Below are 23,096 nucleotides of genomic sequence, written 5' to 3'. Positions count from 1 at the left end.
ATCAATTGTTCAACTGTTCTTTGTAGTAGGTCTACCTCTCCTTTGAACCTAGGCATATATTTAGTGCTTTCATGACATTAGCCCCAGACAAGTGCAACAGCTAACGGAAAATTGTACAATACAGCACTGGAGGGCGCTAAAACTCCATCCAAGACTGGGCCACGGTTTTGCTGGTGAGTAGTACAGGAAAACACAGGAAACCGCCTTGTGTTGAAAAATGTTAAAGTCCTCGACGCCTTACCTTTGGTTTTATTGGCCAGTTTCTGCTCTACACATATCGAAGAAAATCGTGGTTGGCTCAAGACACCTTCACTCAGCGTGTGGGCAGAGTCTCACTGGAAGGAAGTGACTGGATGACAGCATTTCAGTACAATAAGAGCGTTTCACAGTGTTATGAAGTGGCAAGAATTCACTTTCAAAATACAGGGACATTACAACAGATTTTGCTCAGATATACAGTCAAACACTGGTTAGAATTAAAACGACCAAGTAATATCAACCGAAGAAAGGATTTCCCCGCGGGCAAAAACACTGTAAAGGAGGTGGAGGGGCACTTTGCTATTGTTCTGGCTAGCTTTTTAAGCGGCTAGTGTATTCGTGAGTGAATTTTGTTTGGCTATATGGCTACGAATTTTGAACCAATTTACGGACTTTCTGAAGACGAAGTAAGTGAATTCTTGCACTCGACAATGTTATAACGTTATGCCTCAAACACTCGCACTTTCTCCATCAACTGTTATTAGGTAACCATTGCCTAGTTGAAGAACTCAGTGTTATTTGCTGTCACATATTAATCTTCACTAGCATTAGCTGTCTATAAGTTGGCTAGCTTCAAGGTGTTAAACTTCGTTGATATCGTATTGACTGTGAAGTGGCCGGAATGCCAAGCTTGCTAGCATAGGGAGCTACTATTTACCCATAGGTGTCAGTTAAGTGTCTCAATGTACGTGCGCTATGTAATAACAAACTAGCTAGCTAACGTGCCATGTTCGTACATGTTCAATCGTTGGAAGAATACGTTCTCGTTTTGCTTTATTAAATTATTCTTAGATAGGAGCAAGTCAGCATGTGTAAGACTACCAGCGTTTCCTATGTTCGGTTTTTGCTGATGACTTATCGACTAGGCATGCAAGTTTAAGGTGAACGTTCCTCTTGTCTACAAGTAACTCAAGGCTAACGAGCTTAAGTAAGCTATGTTCTTACATGTCAGCCAGTTTATTATGGCGATTATGCTCGTTCACGTTTTATGCCATGTACATTGTAGACAGATAACATAGTGCTATGAATCGTTATTTGGAAAATTTGATAGAGAAATAGCTAGCTACCTTAGCTGTTGCTAACTATTTGAGCTAGCTAACATCTCCATATTGTATAGTGTCGATGGCCCTTTTCGGTTTGCTTATATTGTGTCTGCTGGCAAAAGTTGAAATACAGTAATTATTATCTAATGTTATCGTTGATAGTGACCGATAGCTCAAGTGATTCAGTACGATGCTCGGCTGATATTAGCTGTCCAATGTAACTTAACGTCACCCATTAACGTTAGAGTATGAACATGATGGCAGTCAAATACCCTGTCTAGACAACAGCATCTTCCATATAGAGTGTGATGTGTCAAGAAGGATATCAGTAGCACGCTAATATTTCACGTTGTACGTTACACTGCTGTCGGTGTTGTATTAAAATGAAAATAATAATGATCAGTATTCATTATGGATGTGAACTCTGGTGATGGTAACATGAGTGTGATGTTACGTCGAGGGTATGTAGAACTGGACGGTGCACAAACCAGAGCCTGTCATGGATGAAGCCTCAGCTCTGTAGCATTCAGAAATCCAGGTCATCTGAAGTGTGGCGAACTGTGGGGATGGACTCACAGTCTAAAGTTGCCCACGGCCCATTGCAGAAAGTGCCAGGCTTTATTTGTGCCGCCATTGCTTTGGCTACTGCCTTGTGCGTTGATGAATGCCATAACGTTAAGGAAATATGAAATCAATATGCATGATATTAAAATGCGGTGATTATCAATCAGAGTATTTATCTTAACGGACCGACCTTTAACGCATAGTTTCAAATTAATGTTGAAACGAATCAATGTCTAAACAGCATACATTTACATGTTAGGGCTACATCTCTGTAGGTCCTACCCTCTAATCTCCAAGAAGGCTGTTAAATGAACATCTAATTGGGGGCCAAGCAGCGAAGTTACCCTTTCTTATTTGACACCAGTTATGAAACCGGAACTATAGTTAGTAGACTATTGCTACGGAATAAGATTCCAGACCAGTAGTTTGAATATAATTACTGTTTATAATTAACTATTTTCTGTAGATTTCTTTCCATATGGTTTATTCCCATTTATAAGCATTAGGAAACATGTTGTTTGTCAGTGGAGAGGGTCAAAAGAACAGTTGCCTTCCCTTCTGTGGTGAATTGTAGTGCGGTGCTAAGTCGATGTGGAGGCAATAGGTGCACTGCTTGGCGCAGGCACGTCCAGTCGCCAGCGCTCCCTTTCTGGGGTGCGCCTTCATGATGCGGCTTTTAAAGAGTCCGTACTTTTAGGCCCGCACTTGGTCCGTGTTTGAAGGCAGAGATATGCTTCTACGAATGCGTTAAGGGCGAAATATACTTCTACGACTCGTTACTCCGTGCTCGCGCAGTTGCCTCGACGGACTCGTTTTCATTTATGGTTCTCCGACGGTTGTGGGTGTTGCAAAGCAACAAAAAAAAAGATGGACGACCAAACTCTAGGGATGCACGATGACATCGGCACGACATCGGTATCGGCAGATACAAGCTTAAAATCATAATTATCGGCATCTGCATATGAAGAATTTCTGCTGATGTACCTGGCCGATAAGGTGGCGTGCAAATTATGCGCACGCGAAGAAAATGTTTTGTTTACTTTGAGCGTCAGTTGTTTGGCAGTACTTCACAGTATCAGAGGATGATGACAAAATGCCTATTTGTCAGGAAACTTTTCAGGAGATGGAGGAAGAGACGACAGCTTGGCCGTAACGTAGGTTGCATGCATAGATGCAGACCACCTGCGTGCAACGCTTTGCAACATTACCTGTCACTAATAGATGTTAATAAGTTATGGAGTAAGCTAGACAACACTAGCTTGTTAGCTTGCATGATGCGTGACACCAGAGAAGTTGATGATACCTCATTTGACGGGAGGTGAAACGTTATGTCACGAGCCCACGCTATCTGTACATGACTTACTTTTGCATATGGAATTTATACAGCTAACTTGGCAATAAAGTTACATAGATTAGTGTAGAAATCCTAGAAGGGACGTTATTAAACTGTAAGTCAATTATTCAACGTTAGCTTGCAAAGTTATCCAAGCATGCTACGTGACACCAGAGAAGTTGATGATGCCTCATTTGACGGGATGTGAAACGTTCAAGCCCACGCTATCTGTACATGGCTTACTTTTGCATATATGGAATTTATACAGCTAACTTGCAGTGTTTCCCACACATTGACGAGACTATGGCACACCGCCATAGTCTAATTTCGGCCGCCATAGTCTCTGCGTGTTTTTTTTTTGCTCAGACGAAGTTCGTGTCGCTCTCATTGGGATTGCATGAGAGCACGAAGTTCGGCTGTCTGCCTGCGACTGTGCCGAAAACAAAACACTGTTGAGATATGTTAGTTAGCGCTTTATAGAAAATTAAATTGAGCAAAGTTAACTTGACCTTTCAGGGGGGGTGCCGTTGGGGGGGCGGGGCACCCCCCCTGAAAGGTCAAGTTAACTTTGCTCAATTTAATTTTCTATAAAGCGCTAACTAACATATCTCAACAGTGTTTTGTTTTCAACGGAACGGAAGTCAGTTAAGGATACCTTTCCTATAGAACAGGTCTATACTCTATAGCTTGTTATTTTATTAAACACAATAAATAGCTTTGTGTTATTTATCTTATTTGCACAACGGCATGTCATTTTTGTCACTAGATGATCGCGCGTTTACAATTGTCCTCTGCGGACTTCTGCCCCGATGCGCACACGTAACTTTCTGTTTGAAGATAAGATAGCAGTTAGTAGTTGCCGGCCATCTAAACCATCTAAAATGCATATTTTGCTCGCAATATATTTGGAAATACAGTCAAAAAGCTGTCCGATTTGATTGGGGATATTTATTCATGTATATTTTGTCATCACTCGATCTTGAGAGATGTCTTCAAGTAACGTTAATGTTCCAAAGTGAAACATTCTAATGTGTGCACCCAGTTTCAGAAAGTTACTAGCCAGACTAGCGGTAGCTAGCTACCGAAAGAATGCCATGGATCCAGCAAAGCGTAGAGCTAAACGAATGTATGAATATGAACACCGGGCCTTCTTGCCTGAATGGGAGGAATTATTTGCGGAGCGAAATGGAAAACCCCTTTGCTTAATATGCAGACGTCACGGTCGCATCTTAAAGCCTTGAACTTGGATGCTAACATAGCCCAGGAGTTCCTAAAAGCAGAGCTGGGCAAGCACAAGGTACATTCTTTGATACATCAGTCAGACTCGGCTAAGTACTCTGAAACGGTCACGTTGGCATCGTATCAGGTGTCATGGAATATTGCTCGATCAAAAAAGTAATATAGTGAGGGAGAGTTTGAAAATTGAACAGAGGATATCTGACATTAACTATAATGAGCACCTTTAGACCATTATAGTCTTCAATATGTTTATTTTTGTGCCATATTTTAAATCTACATTTGTTAATTTCTCTTCCTAAAACAAAGGGAGGCAACTGCTGATATCAAGCTCTTCTCCAGGCACAGTCTGTTTCTCTGCTTTGTTTTGATCAGTCATTGCAGAGAAGGAGGCCTCACATTAATATGTGGAGGCAAAGTGTAGTAGCTGTCCCAATGTTGAGTTCCCCCTGACCGCAAAGTAGGCTGATTGACTCAAGACTTCGTAAGAGTGTAGACTTAGTCCTCTTTAGTGACTGGTGTGCTTGACGGATTGGTCATTGTGCATACCAACTGTGACGTCAACACAGTGGCAGAACCTTTTATGCTTGGGCTTGGTGTGCAGGTGAGTCACTGCAGTCTTCTCAGATAGGTGTCGCTGCCAATATAAATATACAAATACTCTACACCGCTGGAAAGTAAAATGTATCAAATTGGAGTAGAGTGGAATAACATAACCATTGACTAACCTGTATTAATTTGTGTATTAACCGACGGGGGCAGAAATAAGAAGAGGCAATGTGCCGAATAGAGCACTGTGAAATAGCCTAGGCTATATGACACGGCAGTTAAACTGGATCATTGTGGATTCAAATGGACGAGTCCTAAACATCCCTTAGAGAGGCAGGGGTGTCTTCTGTGAGAGAAACTGCTCACAGTGATATGAAAGTGACAGTGATATGCTTAAGTGAATCAGTTGCTTAGACCTACTTAGAATGCTATTGATCTACCTCTTGGATAGCAGAGACCTCTTACACTAACGTAATTAATCGAGTTGGGGTTTTCACTTTCAGTCATGTCATTACAAAGCACTGTCTATGGGTACTTGACAAATGGAAGTGAGGCAGTATTCCATTTTCATAAAGGATTTCATGAAATTTATTTTTTGGGCCACTGGAAAAAACTGAAATAATTCTGGGTGAAATCCAACCATTTGGAACACTAAAGAACATGATTGATTAATTTAACTTCACAAAAATCAACTGCTTTACAAAAATAAATGAAGAATACATAATATTCCAGCCCTTTTTTCTGTTCTGTTATGATGACCCAATCTTGTAACACAATCCTTTATTGTCCTATAACCAGGGTGGCCGCGGGTCATTAAAAAGTCGTAAATCAATTTTCATCAAAATAAGGCCTTAAAAAGTATTAAATTCTCTTAAATTCAGATTGCATTGGTCTTAAATATTTTTGTGCCATGTCAGTGCTAAAATGCAGGCAATCTGTTCTGCCAGGTCAAATATTTTTTCCCGGTATTCATTCAACTCCATTGGTAGCTAACGTTACCACTTATTAGCCAGCTGTGTTGAATCTGCAGTTGCTCTGATTTTGGGAGGTGGTCTACCTGTTGCTTTGATCGCTAACTTGCCACTGTAACTCAATCCCTGAAATGCTTTGAGTAGTAAAACACGAACAATGGCCTATGTTTCCATTGTGCACTTTATTTATTTTATCGCAAATGTTATTTTCTTGCTGTCGTTCAAATGATCGGAACTTCTTGCTTTGTTTAGGGCTGAATCTCGTAGCCTAGACTTGAGGGGATAACCCCACCCCCCGGATTGCGCCACAGCCAGGGCTCCTGTTTATTGGTTTATCATCGTAGCCAGGGCTCCAGCCTGTCCGTTTATAGATTTTGGCGTTTTTTAATTTATTTACTTGATTTTATAAGCAGGGCTCTCAAGTGTCACGCATTGAGCGTGACAGTCACTCATTTCGGTCTTTAGTCACGCACTCCCGCCACACATCGTATTTCTCACGCTGAAAAAAAACCTCTAGGCTGTTTAATGTGCCGTAGCACGCAAACATGACCTGGCCATGGAGGAATCAAGCACGTCTCCCCGAATCTTCTCGAGTTCTGCCGTGAGGTGCACAATAGCCAATCAAAAAAACATGTAGCCTATCTTTTGTATCTGGGTAAGATTTAATCCAGCAACCAATGGAAATAAAGCATCATGGAATGACTTGACTGCAGTTAGAGAATATTTCCCAGATAATTAGCAACAGTTTTTAATGAGTGTTTGTAGCCAACACAGTTTTAGGCTACAGTCTGCCTTTTTACTATAGCTTTGACTCCTAACTTCGAAGAAACAGTGAAGGAGATGGCTAGAACAAAAGGGAGAAAAGTCCAGGAGCAGCCACCTACAAGACCTCTTTTGATAGTGAATGGACCTCTAAATGGCCATTTATTACTGTAGGAAGCACAAGTTCATTAGCCTGGATACCAGCCCAAACCCCGCTCACAAAAATATTTGTCAGGGAGATTTGGTCTGGCTCTGGGTTAATTGGGAGAGAGTTTCATCGGTAGGATCAAACCGGACCAATCAAATTGGCAGGGCGGGCTTTATACGTTGATGGACAGATACCAACGCTTGAGTTGAATTAACCGGTAGATTCGAACTCCGACCAAGATGGCCGCGTCTCGGGTGCTTAGTGGGGAATATTTTATGTGAATTAAGCTATCTACACGACTTTTTAATGTCTACTTTGACTCGGTTAGTTGTGCATGTGCAACACGAATGTTACAGAGTATTGTTTGTCTTAACTAAAGTTCTCTAGACCATTATTGTTATATCATTGCTAACGTGTACACAAAAAACCCATCGAAATAAACTGTAGCTTGTAGCCTTAATGCTAATTAATTAACGTGAGCAGGCATATCTCAACAGACATTGACAGCGCATTCATTTTGAAAGAGGAACAGAGAAACGCGATTAAGGCATTTGTCATTGAAAAGATGTTTTTGCCGTCCTTCCTAGGGATCAGGTAAAAGTTTAATCTATCAGATGGTAATAGGCTACTACGTTGCTCTGATTGGTTCTAGGTATCCAATTCAGCGAATAGGCATTTTCTTTCCTGGTTCGTTGAAACACGCCCCATAATCACAGCCCAAAGGTCCGGTATCAGACTCATATTCTGACTAGAATCATGAGTATGACATCGTCAGGCTACAAGTTCATAATACTGGTGCTCTATCTGCCGCCAAGAGAACTCCTGTGCCCATCAAGGTGTGTGGGATGTCATAATTCTCTCTATCTCTCGCTCTCTCTCTCTCAAATCGAATACATACTTTGTAATTGGTCGAATTGTCAGTGCCATGTGTCAAATCTTTCCTGCAAGTCTGAGCAATTATTATTAACAACAACAAAACACTAATAAAAATATGGGGGGGGGTCTGGTCTGTGGGCATATGGAATACTGCGGGCCGGGGCGTGGTCGGGGGATATGTCACTCTTGCCTGTCTTCAAAACTTGAGAGCCCTGAGCATTTGTTTATGGGACCTAAATGCTCTGAAAATTGAGGACTGATGAAATTTTTGTGTTATCTTTTTGCATTACACACATTTAGCCGGTGTTCTTAAACTCAACCGGTAATTATCAGACATCAGTGTGTTTACTTGGAAAGATTACTGTATATTTCAACTTTTGATTTGTTTTTCCATCGTAAGTTTGGTCTTAAATGTAATTTAGAAGTGGTATTAAAAAGTCTTACATTTAATTTGTTTATACCTGTAGACACCCTGATAACTATTCTATTGCCTGCGTAGCTAACCAATCAGAGCACACTGGGCTCATCGGGAGGGGAGGCTTGAAGACAGGAGCTCTAAGAACGAGTTTCAGCATGTCATGGCACCTAGTGGGTGCATCCTTTATCCTTTTGAGGGAAGGAAACTGGAGCATCTCTAGTTGTTCCCCTAGCACTGCTGCAGCAGTACCGTACACAAGAAAAAGTTACAACCTTTCTGTCTAAAAGCCAGGACATCTGGTTAATGCTCGTCACCTTTTGTATGTGCAAAGTATTGAATTTGTGGTGAAAATCCAGCCACCTTCAACCGTATTCACAATGTTTTTGCCATTGTCTGTTGTCAGGGGAATAGTGGCGTATGGTCTGTCAATTTTCCACTCCACTCCAGCTTCCTGTAGTATTTCTGACAAATGGCCACTTGTGTGATTTTCAGAGACGGCACATGTCGGGAGAATTGTTTGCAATAACTCAGTTGTTGGTAATGTGGTGCACCGTGATTGTGACTGTGACTGTTGCACGGGAGGTCCACCCATCTTTCCACCCATCTGTAGTTAAAGCAATTCATTTTGCATTGCTCAAGTCCTCCAGCATTTTAGACTTTTCTTCAAGTGGTTTTCAACAACTGAAAAAGGGCGCATATCCAGTGCCTTGAAAACCCTGCTTGCCTTGGTAATTGCTTGAGCACAGTCCGAGTTAGCTTGTAGCTTAATTAAGACAATGAGGAAGACTAAGCTGTTGTTGTGGTTTCTTTCGTGTGCCACTGAGATCAATTATGGGGTGATGTCATGGATATGAGCTTGCAAGTGTTGCCTGCCGGCTGAGGAAGGTTTGTGAAACACTTGCAACAAATTGTGTGTTTTTTCTGTGACATGATTGCCATGCCTAGGTCAGAAGAAGTGGAACCTCAAGGCTTGTTTTCTGTGATTTTGTGCAATTGATCCGGTATAAGCAGAAAATGCAACATCGTAAAAAAAAAAACGCAGAAATGTGGCTACTACTGTTGGTCTCCGTTAGTTTCAAGCATGAACTATCCTAGTGATAGTTCCACCAGTTTAGAGCGATGACTCCTGAGGGTTAAAAAGTATATTTATATAAAGTGAAAGTAGAGCCATCACACCACAGGATTAACAAAAATGGCCACATTTATAGTTTGACAGAAAGTATAAAATTTGAAAAATAAATAAGAATATATATAAATATACAGTGGTGGCCAAAATTATTAGAACACTAGACATATTTAAGAGTTTTCAGTTGTTTTTGTTGAATTGGCCATTAAAATACCCCAAAAAACTTATGAAATATCTACAAAGTCATCATTATGCTCTATAAACCATAGAATAGAGCCATCATAATGAGATTTAGGTCATTTTCCGTACAAAAAGAAGCTAGGCCTATTTCACTGTCAATTTTACACAATCATGTTCCTGCACAGAAGAAGCCAAATTACTTGTGTAATCATTGTCAGGTGTTATTGTGGTTAAATGGATGGTGTTGCAAGAGTCTTAGGACACAGCTCGACGATTCTTTTGAATGTACAAGGCCTATCCTGCTCATTAAGTGATTGGTAACATCAGGGTTTTGTCACTGAGGCCTCACCACCAAATGGTATAGATCCAAAGCCTCTAGAAGCAGTCTTGAAGCACATGATGCTCTTTGAACATGGCTAAGGTGAAGAAGGAGCTAACAAATGAGCAACGGGTTTGAATGAAGGCTTTTTTTTATGCTGGCTGGAGTTACTGCCGCATAGCCAAGGACTTGAGATGCAGTCCAAGCACTGTAAAGTACACTTTAGACTACCATGGCACCAGAACCGAAAGGGGAGAGGTTTCAAAAAGAAACTCTCAGACACACAAGTGAAGCATCTCAAAATTCTCAGTCTTCAGGACCGAAGAAAGACTTTACAAGAACTGTGTGACGAGATCAACATCACAATGAGTAATGGTGCAACAGTGTCTTCAAGAACTGTCCGTCGGACACTGGGAGAAGAAGGACTTTTTGGCAGAATAGCAGCAAAGAAATATTACTGAAAGAGAACAATTGAGTGTAACGCCTGAAATTTGCAAAAGAACACAAGAAATGGACAAAGAAAGATTGGTTTAAGTGTTGTGTACTGATGATTCCAGGTCTGAATAGTTTGGCAACAAGCAAAGCGTGTATGTTCCACGAAGTGAGGGGGAGGGATATAAAAATGAGTGTCTCTTGCCAACAGTTAAACAAGGAGGGGGTAGTATTATAGTGTGGGGTGCAATTTAAGCCTCAGGAACAGGTGACTTTGGCTAAATTGATGGCATCATGGATACAAAAGTATACCACAACATTCTGGTGAGGCACGGATTTCCTTATTGGAGACATCTTATTGAGCCTGGATTTATTTTCCAAGAGGACAATGACCCTAAACATTATTTTAACTATTGCCGGATCTACTGGCGACAAGGAATCTGCTGGAACACTGAAAATGATGGACCGGCCCTCTCAAAGTCCGGACTTCAAACCCAGCAAGCAAATTCGGGGCAAGTGGGAAAATAAACTCGAGAGATCTATTGTAAATTCCAAGGAAAGCCTTTGGCTTGAGTTGCAGAAGGCATGGGATAACATTTGTGTTGAAGTTCTCAAGAAATATATGACTCTATGCCAGAGAGATGTGCTGCTGTAATTGCTGCAAAAGGTGGGCGTACCACATATTAAAGTTAAAAGTGGATAAAAAAAAGTAGGACTCACTTCATCTGATATTTGTTGTGCTCAGAACAGCCATCTGCATGTTTCATGAACATTATGAAATTAAATCATGTTTCGGAGGCAAAAAAAAGGTAATTATTCTCAGATCTGTCAGGTGTTCTAATAATTTTGGCCACCACTGTATATAAATATCTTTGTGCCGAGCACAGATGGTGATGGAGTGTGCGTTTGGGAGACTTAAAGCCCGGTTTGGAGCACTGAGAAGGGCTATGGACATTAATCTGAATGATTTGCTCTTCGTAATTTATGCATGTTTTGTGCTGCACAATTACTGTGAGGCTTCTAAAGACAGACTAGACGACAACAGTAGTGCTGTAGCGATGCGTCGATGATGTCGACGCGTCGATTTCAAAATTACGTCGACGCCATATTTTTACGTCGACGCTTCGCCACATACACGTGGTTGACCCAAACAGAAACAAACATTGCGCAAGGACTGAGAGAGCAGAAACCCAGGGAATTGCTTGGCGCCATTAGTTGATATTGGCGATCTAACGTAGTGAATCATGATACATACTATAAGCTGACCAACACCATGACTTAGCTCTCTGTGCCGTTTGTTCATGCTTAGTTGCCGTGTTCTGCAGCCGTAAGTTAACGTTAACTAAACTGACACACTAGTAGCTAGCTAACGTTAACTACTAGCAACCAAGCACGAACTGCACGGAGAGCTATAGTTTGCTAGCACCACCGAAGTGCGCAGAGCTCAAGCTACACAACACACTGAACAAACGTTAAATTAATGTAACCGACGTTACTTATTGTCCCCTTCACGAGAGACAATGGGGTGCGTTTCTATCTCCATTCTCAAACGCACCCTATTGTCTCGTATTTAACGTTTGTTCAGTGTGTTGTGTAGCTTGAGCTCTGCGCACTTAGGTGGTGCTAGCTAACTATCTTCTTAGCTCTCCGTGCAGTTTGTTCGTGCTTGGTTGCTAGTAGTTACGTTAGCTAGCTACTATAGCGGCAGCGGCTAGACAGCTGTGTCAGTTTGGTAAACGTTAACTTACGGCTGCAGAACACGCCAACCAAGCACCAACAAACGGCACAGAGAGCTAACTCATGCTGTGGTCATTTACGAGTCAAACACATAACATTAGACTAACGTTGGCCAGCTTGTAGTATGAATCATGATTCACCACCACGTTAGATCGCCAATGTCAACTAATGCAGCCAAGCAATGTCCAGGACAGGGCTGCACATAAGGTGGTGCGCAGTGCTCATCAATGAATGAATGTTTTTATAAGCACTGAAAACATTTAAATTAATGAGCACCACATCCAAATGTGATAGGGCTCATTTGAGTACCAAACATTTTTACTGTGAACTCTAGATAAACATGAAATGCATTGTTGGACTTTTGCTGTGCAAAACGGTGCTCATTAAAGTATATTATTAAGATTTTTTGGGGTATTTATTTGAGATACATTATGGTTTTAATCGAGCAACAGAAAAATAATCGTTAGACTAATCGTCCAATTAGTCGTTAGATTAGTCGACTATTCGATAAAATAATCGCCAGATTAATCGTTTTGAAAATAATCGTTTACCCCCAGCCCTAGACAACAGTATAGTTGAGGCAATTCAGTATGACCGGGACAACCAGCCAGACACACAACCAGCTGTCAGAGGTGACTCCATGACAGCAGAAGGGAAGAGGGTCAGGAGAATCCTAACTCAATTCCTAGATCCTTAAAAGAACAAACCTCTTTCCAGTGTGTCATACTCAGCGTTTAGTAAACATGTTACACTCTTTATGTCAGACAAAACTGTCTGATACAAATACAACCCTTTAAGAGCTCATTGTTATTGTTCAATTTTTTTTGACTATGTTCATCACAGCATTTAAATGTATAACACGTTTGTTCAAGCAAATATTTTGTTGTTTTCTGTTTTTACATTTACATTGTACATTGTTATAAAGCCACTTGAATGGAATCTATTGTCAAGTGTTACTGTTTGCATGTTTGGTAGAATACCATTATCCACATAAAGAATGAAAAATTCTTAATGGTCCTGTGTGAAAGCTTTCTGAAATAGGTTGATCTGGTTTGGTTTGACACATATTGATTAATCACAGACACACATCTTCAGTTTTCAGACATTTTACTTTTGAAGAAATCTGACAACTGACGAGACACAAAAACAAAATACCTGATTGTCATATTGCCAGAAAATCTGAGGTAGTAGTGCAAATAAGCTGCCTCTGTAGTGCACATTTTCAAACAATAAATAAAAGCTACTTCAAGTAAACTTAAGACTTCAAGAGGACCAACTTAATTGACAAAAGTGCTGCACATAGTTTGTATAGTATCCATTTGTAAACTTTGTAAACAAAAATATTGGAACTGCTAAGGTAATACAAGTAATTGATACTTGCCAGTGTGGTATAACACACAAAATGTATTTGAAGAGGTAAAAAATATTGGAACTGCTAAGGTAATACAAGTAATTGATACTTGCCAGTATGGTATAACACACAAAATGTATTTCAAGAGGTAGCCTAAATTCACTAAGCTTCCTTGAGGGCTTGAGTAAATGAAAACTGCCCCATGCCCTCGACAGGTGTGTGTGTTAAATCTGATGTGTTGATGGTGCTGAGTGGCCCTGCATTCTGTGCTCTATTGTCAGCTGATGAGTTGGGTGGGACTGAGTGCTGAACTGGGGCTGAATTTGGAAAATATGATTGTAGTGTTGGCGTGTGTGCATATATCTGTCCATAAGGACCTCTTCCATCAAACTGCATATTGTAATGTGGCGGTGTGTGCAAAACTTGTCGCAGGAGACTAAACCCATCAGCAATTGATGTTGTCAGCCTATCAAGAGTATTTGTAATTTTACTGAAATTATCAGAGGACTGCTTCTCTGAGGTCTCGATAATTTCAATCAGTTTCCTCTTGACACTTTTGTCCTCTTCCATGGCATTCAGCCACTGGGTCTCAGCTGGCAGCTTCCTCTTCAGCCACTCATGCCAGTGTCCATTCAGTTTAGCCTTTACAAAGTAGACCAAACTAAAATATATTCATTATAACTATAATAGTTTGTAACTAATTTGCAGAAGTCAACCTATCCAAATACTCTCATTTGATATCACCACAATAAATGATTGCCTTCATTTCCCTCACCATAATAAATCTACGCCCAAAGTCCTTAAGACTAAAAATCACGAATCACAACAGACTTTGTATAGGAATATAGAAACGTATTTGATATAACTATATATGGAAGTCTTTAAAATAAATTGCATACACACACACAAGTTCCTTGAAATAAAACCAAAAATAAATAGATGGCAATAAATAGCCTACATACCTGAAGCAGGGCTCTCCTCTCCTTCACTGTGGGGGTGGGGGCAACACTGCCATCAACATCGACCTCTGCTTCGGACTCTACCTCCGCGACTTCAGACGAAGACACAGTAGATGGGGTGGGGGAAGGTGCAACGGAAGATTCCAGTTTGTTTGTTTCGATGCCGGACTGGATGGTTGTAGTGGCAGGGGAACCACCCCAAACTTGCTCACATATGTCGAAGTAAAGAAGTACCACTCTACCGTGTCCTACCGTGTCCTACGTCCAGTGTCTACTGCATTCCGGTACTTTCCTCTGACTGCCTTCAATTTTGTTGTCAGGTGCGCCCGAGTGATTTCGTCCTTGTCATGAGGATACTCCTCTGAGGTCTCGGACGGGTATTGTTCTAAGAACAATGCCGACATGTCCCTATATTTCGTTTGGCATGTTTCCCAATCCACATTTTCGAGTAATTTATTTGCTTTATAATCTAAAGCTACTCGAAGCAGCAGCTCCACTTCACTGTCTGTCCACACAAACGAACCTCGCGCCATATTTACTCTGGAAAGGAAAAGGAAGTCGATCCTGTTATTCGTGGTTGTTGTTGATTTTGCGAATTCTGATTGGTTTGCATGGCTTTATCTTTCTCGTTACACTGCTGCCTACAGGTTTGGCATAGTTATGATGGTGCTCGGGGCGTATTTATGCGGGTTCATATAAACAGAAACTTTTTTGAAAACGATATTGTGTGTACGACATTATTTTTAAAAACGGAGAGTAAATGTGGTCTTAGGCTTGCTTGCTTTTCTTCACAGTGTTTATTTACTGAGGTACAAACAGGAAAACAGGACATAATTTCTAGTCTGTGTTGAGTTGTAGAACTGTCTGCCACTTACTGACAATCTGACACTTAATCATACCAAGGAAGATATTCAAGTTATGATACCGGCACATATAGTTGTTTACAGTTGTAATGTTTGATTATATTTGTTGCGCATTTAGGGCCAATAGTTTTCCGCGTCAAAAAAAAGCAAATTCTGTGTCACGTTTTTAGTGATTCCGTGTTTTCCGCTTTAAAAAAAAAAAACAGCCGTAAAATGCCTTTCCGCACGTGAATGATAGTGATGTTGCCTAGCAACATTGTCTGCGTGCCTGCAGCTCCCTTAGTTAAGACAGTGACGAGTTCAGTTTGTTGCCAAGTAGTTGACCGTACTGTGCCTTATACATTTTCCAATGCTTATATCATCATTGTTCGACCTGTATGTGAGGCATTATGTGTATACCTAATGAAAGTAAGGGTTTTCATGAAGTTGCTTCTGTGATAGATCGTGTATTAAATATAGGGTGACCAGATTTGCCGGACCTAAAACCGGGACACTTTGCGCGTGCCCATAATGCTTGTGCAAGCACACGCTTTTTATCCTGAACATTGTGCCAAGAACATAGATTTTGGCAACAACAGGAGCGTTTCTAGGTATGAAAGATATGGGGGGCTTATCCCCAAGGGGAGAGGCATGTTTGCGCGCACAGCGCGCGGCAATTTTTTGGGGTGCCCATTGGAAATAAATCTAGCATTAACTGATTATAAACAACAGCATTCTATAGGTAGATAGGGACTGATATTATTGTTTCAAAATACTAGAGAGATATATTAATGCAAAGAATAGAGAGATGTCGCTAGTTATTTATTGTATTTCGAATTTGCTCGTTCACACTAACAAAATAGCTAGCTAGCTTGGTAGCTTAGTGTTAACATAGCCCACTACATTACACTATTCCCTTTCATTTACCTCAAGTAAACCTACATTTGAGCAGGTAACAATCGTTAACAACTACAGATAACAGATACAGCCACATTCTGTAACTACCTGTACTTACAATTTCACTCCTTGTACCATTTACTTTGAGCTAAACTCCATGGCTATAATCCTGGCTGTAATTGAAGAGACGTTAGGCAGAAACAAATACATTGTAACGCTGGTTGCACAGGTTATGCAGACGCAGACCACTACGATTGACTGACACACACATTGTTCAAATCATACGCTGGACGCTTTATTAGTATTTCTACATGGGTTTAGTTAATGATCATGCTATAATAAGACCACATCGCCTATGTAATCGCTGACAACGGGACAATTTCATAGTGGTTGGTGTAAACCGGGACATTTTAGCCTCCTGACAGTTTTTTGTCACCCTAATTAAATGCCAAATTTTGGGCTACCTGCTAGTGCTATTAGTAGTGATTAGCATGCTAAGCGAAGATTTAGCTATGTTCTGTTCTTATGTTGATACGCTGTAATAAAGATGGGTTCAATCCTGTTAAGATTTCGACTGGATGAGATTTGAATGAGATCCATGTTGCCTAGAATAATGTCCACTATTATATCTAGTAATATTAGTTGTGTAATTCTTATTTTGTAGCAATAACTCATGTTAATGTAATTTAGTGCAGTGCTAATTAGTCCCCATAAAGAAGACTGCTTTGGTAACTCAGTGAATAATACGTGCCCTTCTTAGATTGTTGTTTGCCAGCCATCAACAGAACAGAAGACTTAACATTTTTGGTTTTTAATGCGATTGGGAAGATGAGCAAATGAACGTGACAACCGTTGAAAAGGGGGGCGTGGCCGGAGCAGAGTTCAGCGCAGACGTGACATTTTCTGACTGCTTTTGTGTTTTAATTAATGTTTGTTCATTGTTGCGATCGTTGTTGTGTTTATTTGTAAGAAATTCAGTCTTACAGGGTAAAATACAGGGGGTTTTGGGCGATTTTGATGCACAAAATTATGTTTCCGTTTGAAAAGTTGCAATTCCGTTTTCAATGGTCCATTCCGTTTCACAGGGTGTCCGCGGGGTCTTAAAAAGTCTAAAATTACACATTTTCCATTTAAGGCCTAAAAAAGTCTAAAATATAGCGATTTTTTTTTTGCACTGTATGTCTAAAATTTAGTTTTGAGTAATTTAAGACCTACGTTTCAATGCAAAAATATATTTTTTTACGTCCTTTTCCACGCCGTTCTGTTTTTTCTTTTCCTGTAATGGCCGCAGTTATGGTCCGTGTATTTCTACATGACATGTTGCTGTTAGTGGAACGTAATAAGAAAACTCTCGTCACTTGCAGTAGCAAGTATTTTGATTCCCTGTGTGCGAGCAAGGTGGGAAGTTATGAAGTAGAAGACGACTAAATGGCAGAAGAAGATGGGGAAATGCAAACTCAATGATAACTGGCTCTCGCGACTGGAATTTTCGGACTGGTTGAAACGCGTTCCCGTCGACAGTGAGGCTTACTGCATTCTCTGCAAAAGAACTCTAAAACTCGGGACCCTGGGCATTAAGGCACTGGAATCGCACACAAAGTCAAGTAAACACCAGGACTTGGCAAATGCGGTGCGAAATTCGCATGGTATAGCCCAGTTTTGTTCTGCAGCTAGCAGAAATAATACATCTACCGGTAGTACTAGTTCTAGTGCTGCGTCCAGCATTTGCGATCAATTTACCCTTCCGCAAACTCCGCCCCCCTTAGCAACGTTTGGTATATCAGTCAAGCATTCACGTTTCCCAGGTTCTCAGCATTGGTATGAATGGGGTGGCAACATGTTTTCAACCGTGTCAATTTCAGCTCTACCCAAAGAAATCATAAGCATTTTTTGGAAAAACAGCAAGATCTCAGATCGAAGCAGGCAAAAGGGTCTGCAATATGCTTATATAGGCTACAACCACGACATTACATGCCGTGTTTGTAGACAGACAAATGCTAAGGCTAACAGGTTAATTCCAGCTATGTTTATTTGTTCTATTATCTACACAGTCGCCGCTACGCAAACATGTAAGGTGGTAAAACTGAATCGTATTTTAAGCAAGGGTTTTCTCACTTTTTCGATGCAGTGGGCAGATTTTAGCGACATAGCTTCTTGGAACAAAGTAGGTGCTTCTGTTTACGTTGCTGTCATTCAGCTGATGGGGGGGGGGGTCGTCTACATTGTTTGATCCACAGCAGGCATTTCTCTCTCTGGGTCTTGGGTTTCGGGAAGGGATAAAATGTTACCCCTCCCTCCAGCCTTTTTGGATATCGACTGTCAGAATTACACACTCCATAAGCACAACGTTTCATTTTCTCTTCTCGAGCAGACGTTTCTCTCATTGACTTCCATTCATCAAAATGGCTCGCTTGACCGAGGTCCCGAGCTTAGTCACCGTTGCTATGCTATGATTGATCAGTTACCGTTTTGGGGAGTGGTCACCGAAGGGTCAATTGGGCTCAGTTGGCAGAGCAAGCAGAGGGCAAGGCTGGCAGCAAAATGGCAGAGCTCCTCTCAAAATCCAATGCTCTGAGGAGGGCTGCTAAATACAAACTCTCCCAGCTTAAGGTTCTGGAGGATGAAATTGCCACCAAAAGTGCACAGCTTAGAAGCATGTAAAATAATGGATGTATATATGTTTGTTTCATTGACAATAAATGTCAATTGACCGCAGTCTGGCTTTGATATTTCTTTTTTTGATACTCCGTGAAGGTCTTAAATTGAACCCATGATGGTCTAAAAAAGGTTGTTAAAACCTGCAGACACCCTGGTTTCAGATGGTCCATTCCGCATATTCCGTCCGTTTTCCGTTTTCGCGGAAAACTATTGGCCCTACGCATTTAACTTCCACACATTTCACAGAAGTTGATATGTGGATATGCTTTTTGGGGAAAGGCAAAAGAGACCGTTTAACCCATAAAAGTCCATGACTGAGATTATCTTGCATTTGCGTTTTACTTTAAATCCATAGAAGTGTTCTTGCCCCTCCCTTTCTCTCAAAATGTGAGAGGAGTAAGATCAAAGCTATCAGCTTATTTACACTTAATTGTATTGTGTTGTTTGTTGTGTCTGCCCTTCCTGTTGTGGTGACTGACAACCTATAATATGAGCTATTGAACTTTTACTTTTGCAAGTTTTCACACAGCCTTTCCCAAAGAAATCCGATGTGTAACTATTCTGTCCTAGCCTGGATGCCAGACCGAACTTAGCCCCGTCAATAACATTTGAGGTCTGGCAGTTCGGTTTGGCATCGCTCCGTTGGGGAGAAATTATGCCCGACCAAAAACTAGACAGCTAATCAAATTGTCAGGGCGGGCTTTATACGATGATGGACAGATGATCAACCGTAACATAATCAAACACGTCACCAAAAAGCGCTTGATTTGAAGCGTTTTCAACATGGCTGCCACTGGAGAGCTGAAATGTGGAGATTGGAGTCTGTCTAGAAAACATTGACAGGGCATTCATTTTGAAAGAGGAACAGAGAAACGCGATCAAGGCATTTGTCGATCAAAACAATGTTTTTGCCGTCCTTCGTACGGGATCCGGTAAAAGTTTAATGTATCAGCTGGCCCCAATGGTCTACGGTTGAAACACGCCCCACAATCACAGCCCAATGGAGCAGTATCAGACATACATTCTGACTAGAATTATGAGTGTGACATCGTCAGGCTAATTCTGACCAGTAACCATACTAAATATAGTATGATAAGAAACCAGCCACATGTTAAATAAACTACATGGCACACAATCAAATAGCCTTATGGGTATCAATGAAGACCCCCAGAAATATACAATGAACCGAAAAAGTAGCATTTTTCCTTAAAGCATTAAAAATCGGTCAATAAAAGAATGAAAACGACATGCATGTAAAAAATTAATCTTGCTGATGTTGGAGGCCTACACAAAGTATGACTGCAAATTGTCATCATTTCAAACCGATCACAGGAAAGTCAGTGGCCCTTTTCCCTAATGATACTAAATATAGGTCTAGTCTTTGTACCTAGCTATATGGGTTAGGCTAAACAAGAAGAGGCCTGAGGGTTGGGGTCTAGATAAGGATATGTTTATGGTGCACTATCAGGTGAGGGGTTGACTTGTTTTTCAGCTGTAGTTGTACTGACTGATTGTTATCTTCACGTGGGGAAGCTGGCATAGCCTGGTTTCTTCCATGTTCCTTGGGAACCAAGCAGATAGGCCACCCTAGAGCTCCCATCTGTACCTGCAGTGAATGCTTGAAAGGGTCCGTGACCTAATAAATGTCTGAATTTAATAGGCCAATGTCAAAAGCCAATGTCTAAAGCCTGCACCTTAACATTTTGCACTTTGCCTGCACCTTTAAATTTTGTTCAAGTTAATTCTACCGCTTCAGTGACATTGGGGGGAAAAAAGAATTGTTATTTAAATTAAAAGGATAACTCTGGGTGGGTCACAATTAGGGATGCACCGATACCGATATCTGAGGTTTAGTATCGGCCGATACCGATCCGATATCGATATAAAAAAATAACAGCGCGAATTGATGGTAACAAACTGTAAGTTTCATTGGGGGGAAAAGACTGGGATCATGAGACTTGACTTTAACATTTCTTTCTATTTAAAAAATAAATAAATAAACATATATAAATGTACTGAATTACTTTTTTATTTAATCATTTTGAACCAGTAAAACAATCTTAATGATATAAATATAGTGTGACTGGTTCAGTCAGTGCAATTAGGGATTCAAAATACAATGTAAAACTAAATAAATAATAAATAGCTCCAGATAGCAGATCCTTTCGCTCGCTCCATTTTGTAAACACTCTAAGCTCCGCACGGCGTGTTGCTTGTGTATGACGTCACTCACAGCACACAGCATAGAATTACACTGAATAGATCAGCCAGATAGATAGATAGATAAACTTTTATTAATCCCGTGAGGGAAATTGAATTATCAAAGCATCAAGGTAGTAGGAATAGGATTCAACTATATACATAAACATTAAAAAAAATAATTGCCCATTGTCACCGATACCCGATCTAGAAATGTCTTCAATATCGGTACCGATACAAATATCGGATCGGTGCATCCCTAATCACAATAATATTAAATGTTTGTTTTTTCTCTATGTTGTTGTCCATCTTTGTAACACATTTTTGTTGTTGTTGCTATGCTACATCTTACACTGACACCGTTCCTAGCAAAGGCTATAATGAGCTTATATCTTGTTTGATAGCAACTTTTTGCAGTATTATGGGGGAGGAGTTCAAATGTAACATAGTTGTGTGTGTGTGTGTGTGTGTGTGGCTTATAGACTGCATTACACAGTAGGTAAAGTGTGAAAAACAGTAATGTTTTGTTTTCAAAGACTTTTTATTTGATTAAAGTAATTTATTTTTGCCTGGTTTCGGTTAAACTTGCATGTTGGAGTCCGGTTACTGTCAGGCTTGGTCAGTGCCTTGGGTTGCGGTTTGTGCACAAAACGTTATTTCCTTTAAAACCCTGGGCTCAATAATACAAAGATCTCTTTGAATTAAGGTATGCATAGTTTTTTTTAAATCATCTCTTGTGAGTGATGGTCTTTCGGTTACCCCAGTTAGAAGTAGAATTAGACCCACACAGTTAGTCAGTAACATTGCTAGGCAAGTCAGGCTTTATTCGTTGGTTGTTGTTGACATGCTCAGGTTTCTGGTTTCTTATCATTCGCTTCTTCTACTGCAGAATGAATCTCGTGTTCTCCGTGTCAAGGTCATCGCTGGCATTGATCTGGCCAAGAAGGACATCATTGGAGCAAGGTGAGTCTGAAAGGGGTGGAGCCGTGCCATGACTACATGAAGGGGGGTAAAGCAGGTTGTGTTTAAGCCGAGTAAAACGCTCAGCAATTCTTTGGAACAGCGTCAAGAGCTTTTATATAACACCACATGTGAAGCCACGCTCACCTGTTAGACTTTAACCCCCAAAACAGATACTCTGTTTTTTTTTCTGTACAGGGACCTTGTCCCAATCAGCTCAACTATCATTTGTGATTCAGACAACAATGGCAAACTTTACCCCTTTAGTAATCTCTGAAAATGATTTCTGTAAAAACTAAAGAGGGATCAAGATTTAATATTGACTTACTGGGTAAGCAGCAGGTGAGCACGGGAGGGAAAGCTAGGTCTAAGGCCAGAGCTGTGCCATGAGGTCTGTGTGACCCTAGTCAGGCCCTTTGCACAAGGGCTGAGGCTGTAAATAAATCCAGTTTAGTGCAGAGATAAGTAACTGTGTATTTGCTGCATCGTGTGCCTTCTTGTTTAGGGTTTTACCGGGACCGTCCCGATTTTGAGTTGCGTGTCCCGCGTCCCGACAAAATCCTGCCGGGACGCTAATATGTCCCGGTTTACACCCACCACTATGAAATCGTCCCGGTTGTCAGCGATTACATAGCCGATGTGGTCTTATTATAGCCTGATCATTAACTAAACCCATGTAGAAATACTAATAAAGCGTCCAGCGTATGATTTGAACAATGTGTGCGTGTGACAGTCAATCATAGTGGTCTACGTCTGCATAACATGTGCAACCAGCGTTACAATGTATTTGTTTCTGCCTAGTAGTAACGTCTCTTCAAGACAGCCAGGATTATAGCCATGGAGTTTAGCTCAAAGTAAACAGTGCAAGGAGTGAAATTGTAAGTACAGGTAGTTACAGAATGTAGCTGTACTGTTATCTGTAGATGTTAACAATTGTTACCTGCTCAAATGTAGGTTTACTTGAGGTAAATGAAATGGAATATTGTAATGTAGTGGGCTATGTTAACTCTAAGCTAGCAAGCTAGCCAGCTATTTTGTTAGTGTGAACGAGCAAATTCGAAATACAAGAAATAATCATCGACATCTCTCTATTCTTTGCATTATCTCTCTAGTATTTCGAAACAATAATATTAGTCACTACCTATAGAATGTTGTTGTTTATAATCAGTTATTAATGCTAGTGAATCTTAATTTGACATAATTAAAGTGAATGCATTGGGTGCCTTCCATTTCAGCCCATTATACAATATTTATCATTGATAATGAAGATTTATTTCA

General features: G+C 40.6%; 1 protein-coding gene across 2 annotated transcripts in view; it reads left to right on the top strand.

Moving 5' to 3' along the window:
- Window positions 1–400: 400 nt before the first annotated feature.
- nedd4l (NEDD4 like E3 ubiquitin protein ligase) overlaps window positions 401–23,096 on the top strand; it is an 86,622-nt gene continuing 63,926 nt past the window's right edge. For both annotated transcript variants that reach the window (XM_080847718.1, XM_080847727.1), the window contains exons 1-2: window positions 401–665; window positions 21,748–21,821. In XM_080847718.1, the coding sequence (XP_080703844.1) occupies window positions 621–665; window positions 21,748–21,821 (119 nt within the window). In that variant the 5' untranslated portion in view covers window positions 401–620. The remainder of the gene's footprint in view (window positions 666–21,747; window positions 21,822–23,096) is intronic.

Source organism: Sprattus sprattus (assembly GCF_963457725.1).
Source record: "Sprattus sprattus genome assembly, chromosome: 11".
In the NCBI taxonomy this organism is placed as follows: domain Eukaryota; kingdom Metazoa; phylum Chordata; class Actinopteri; order Clupeiformes; family Clupeidae; genus Sprattus; species Sprattus sprattus.
This window is presented reverse-complemented; position numbering and strand designations above follow the sequence as displayed.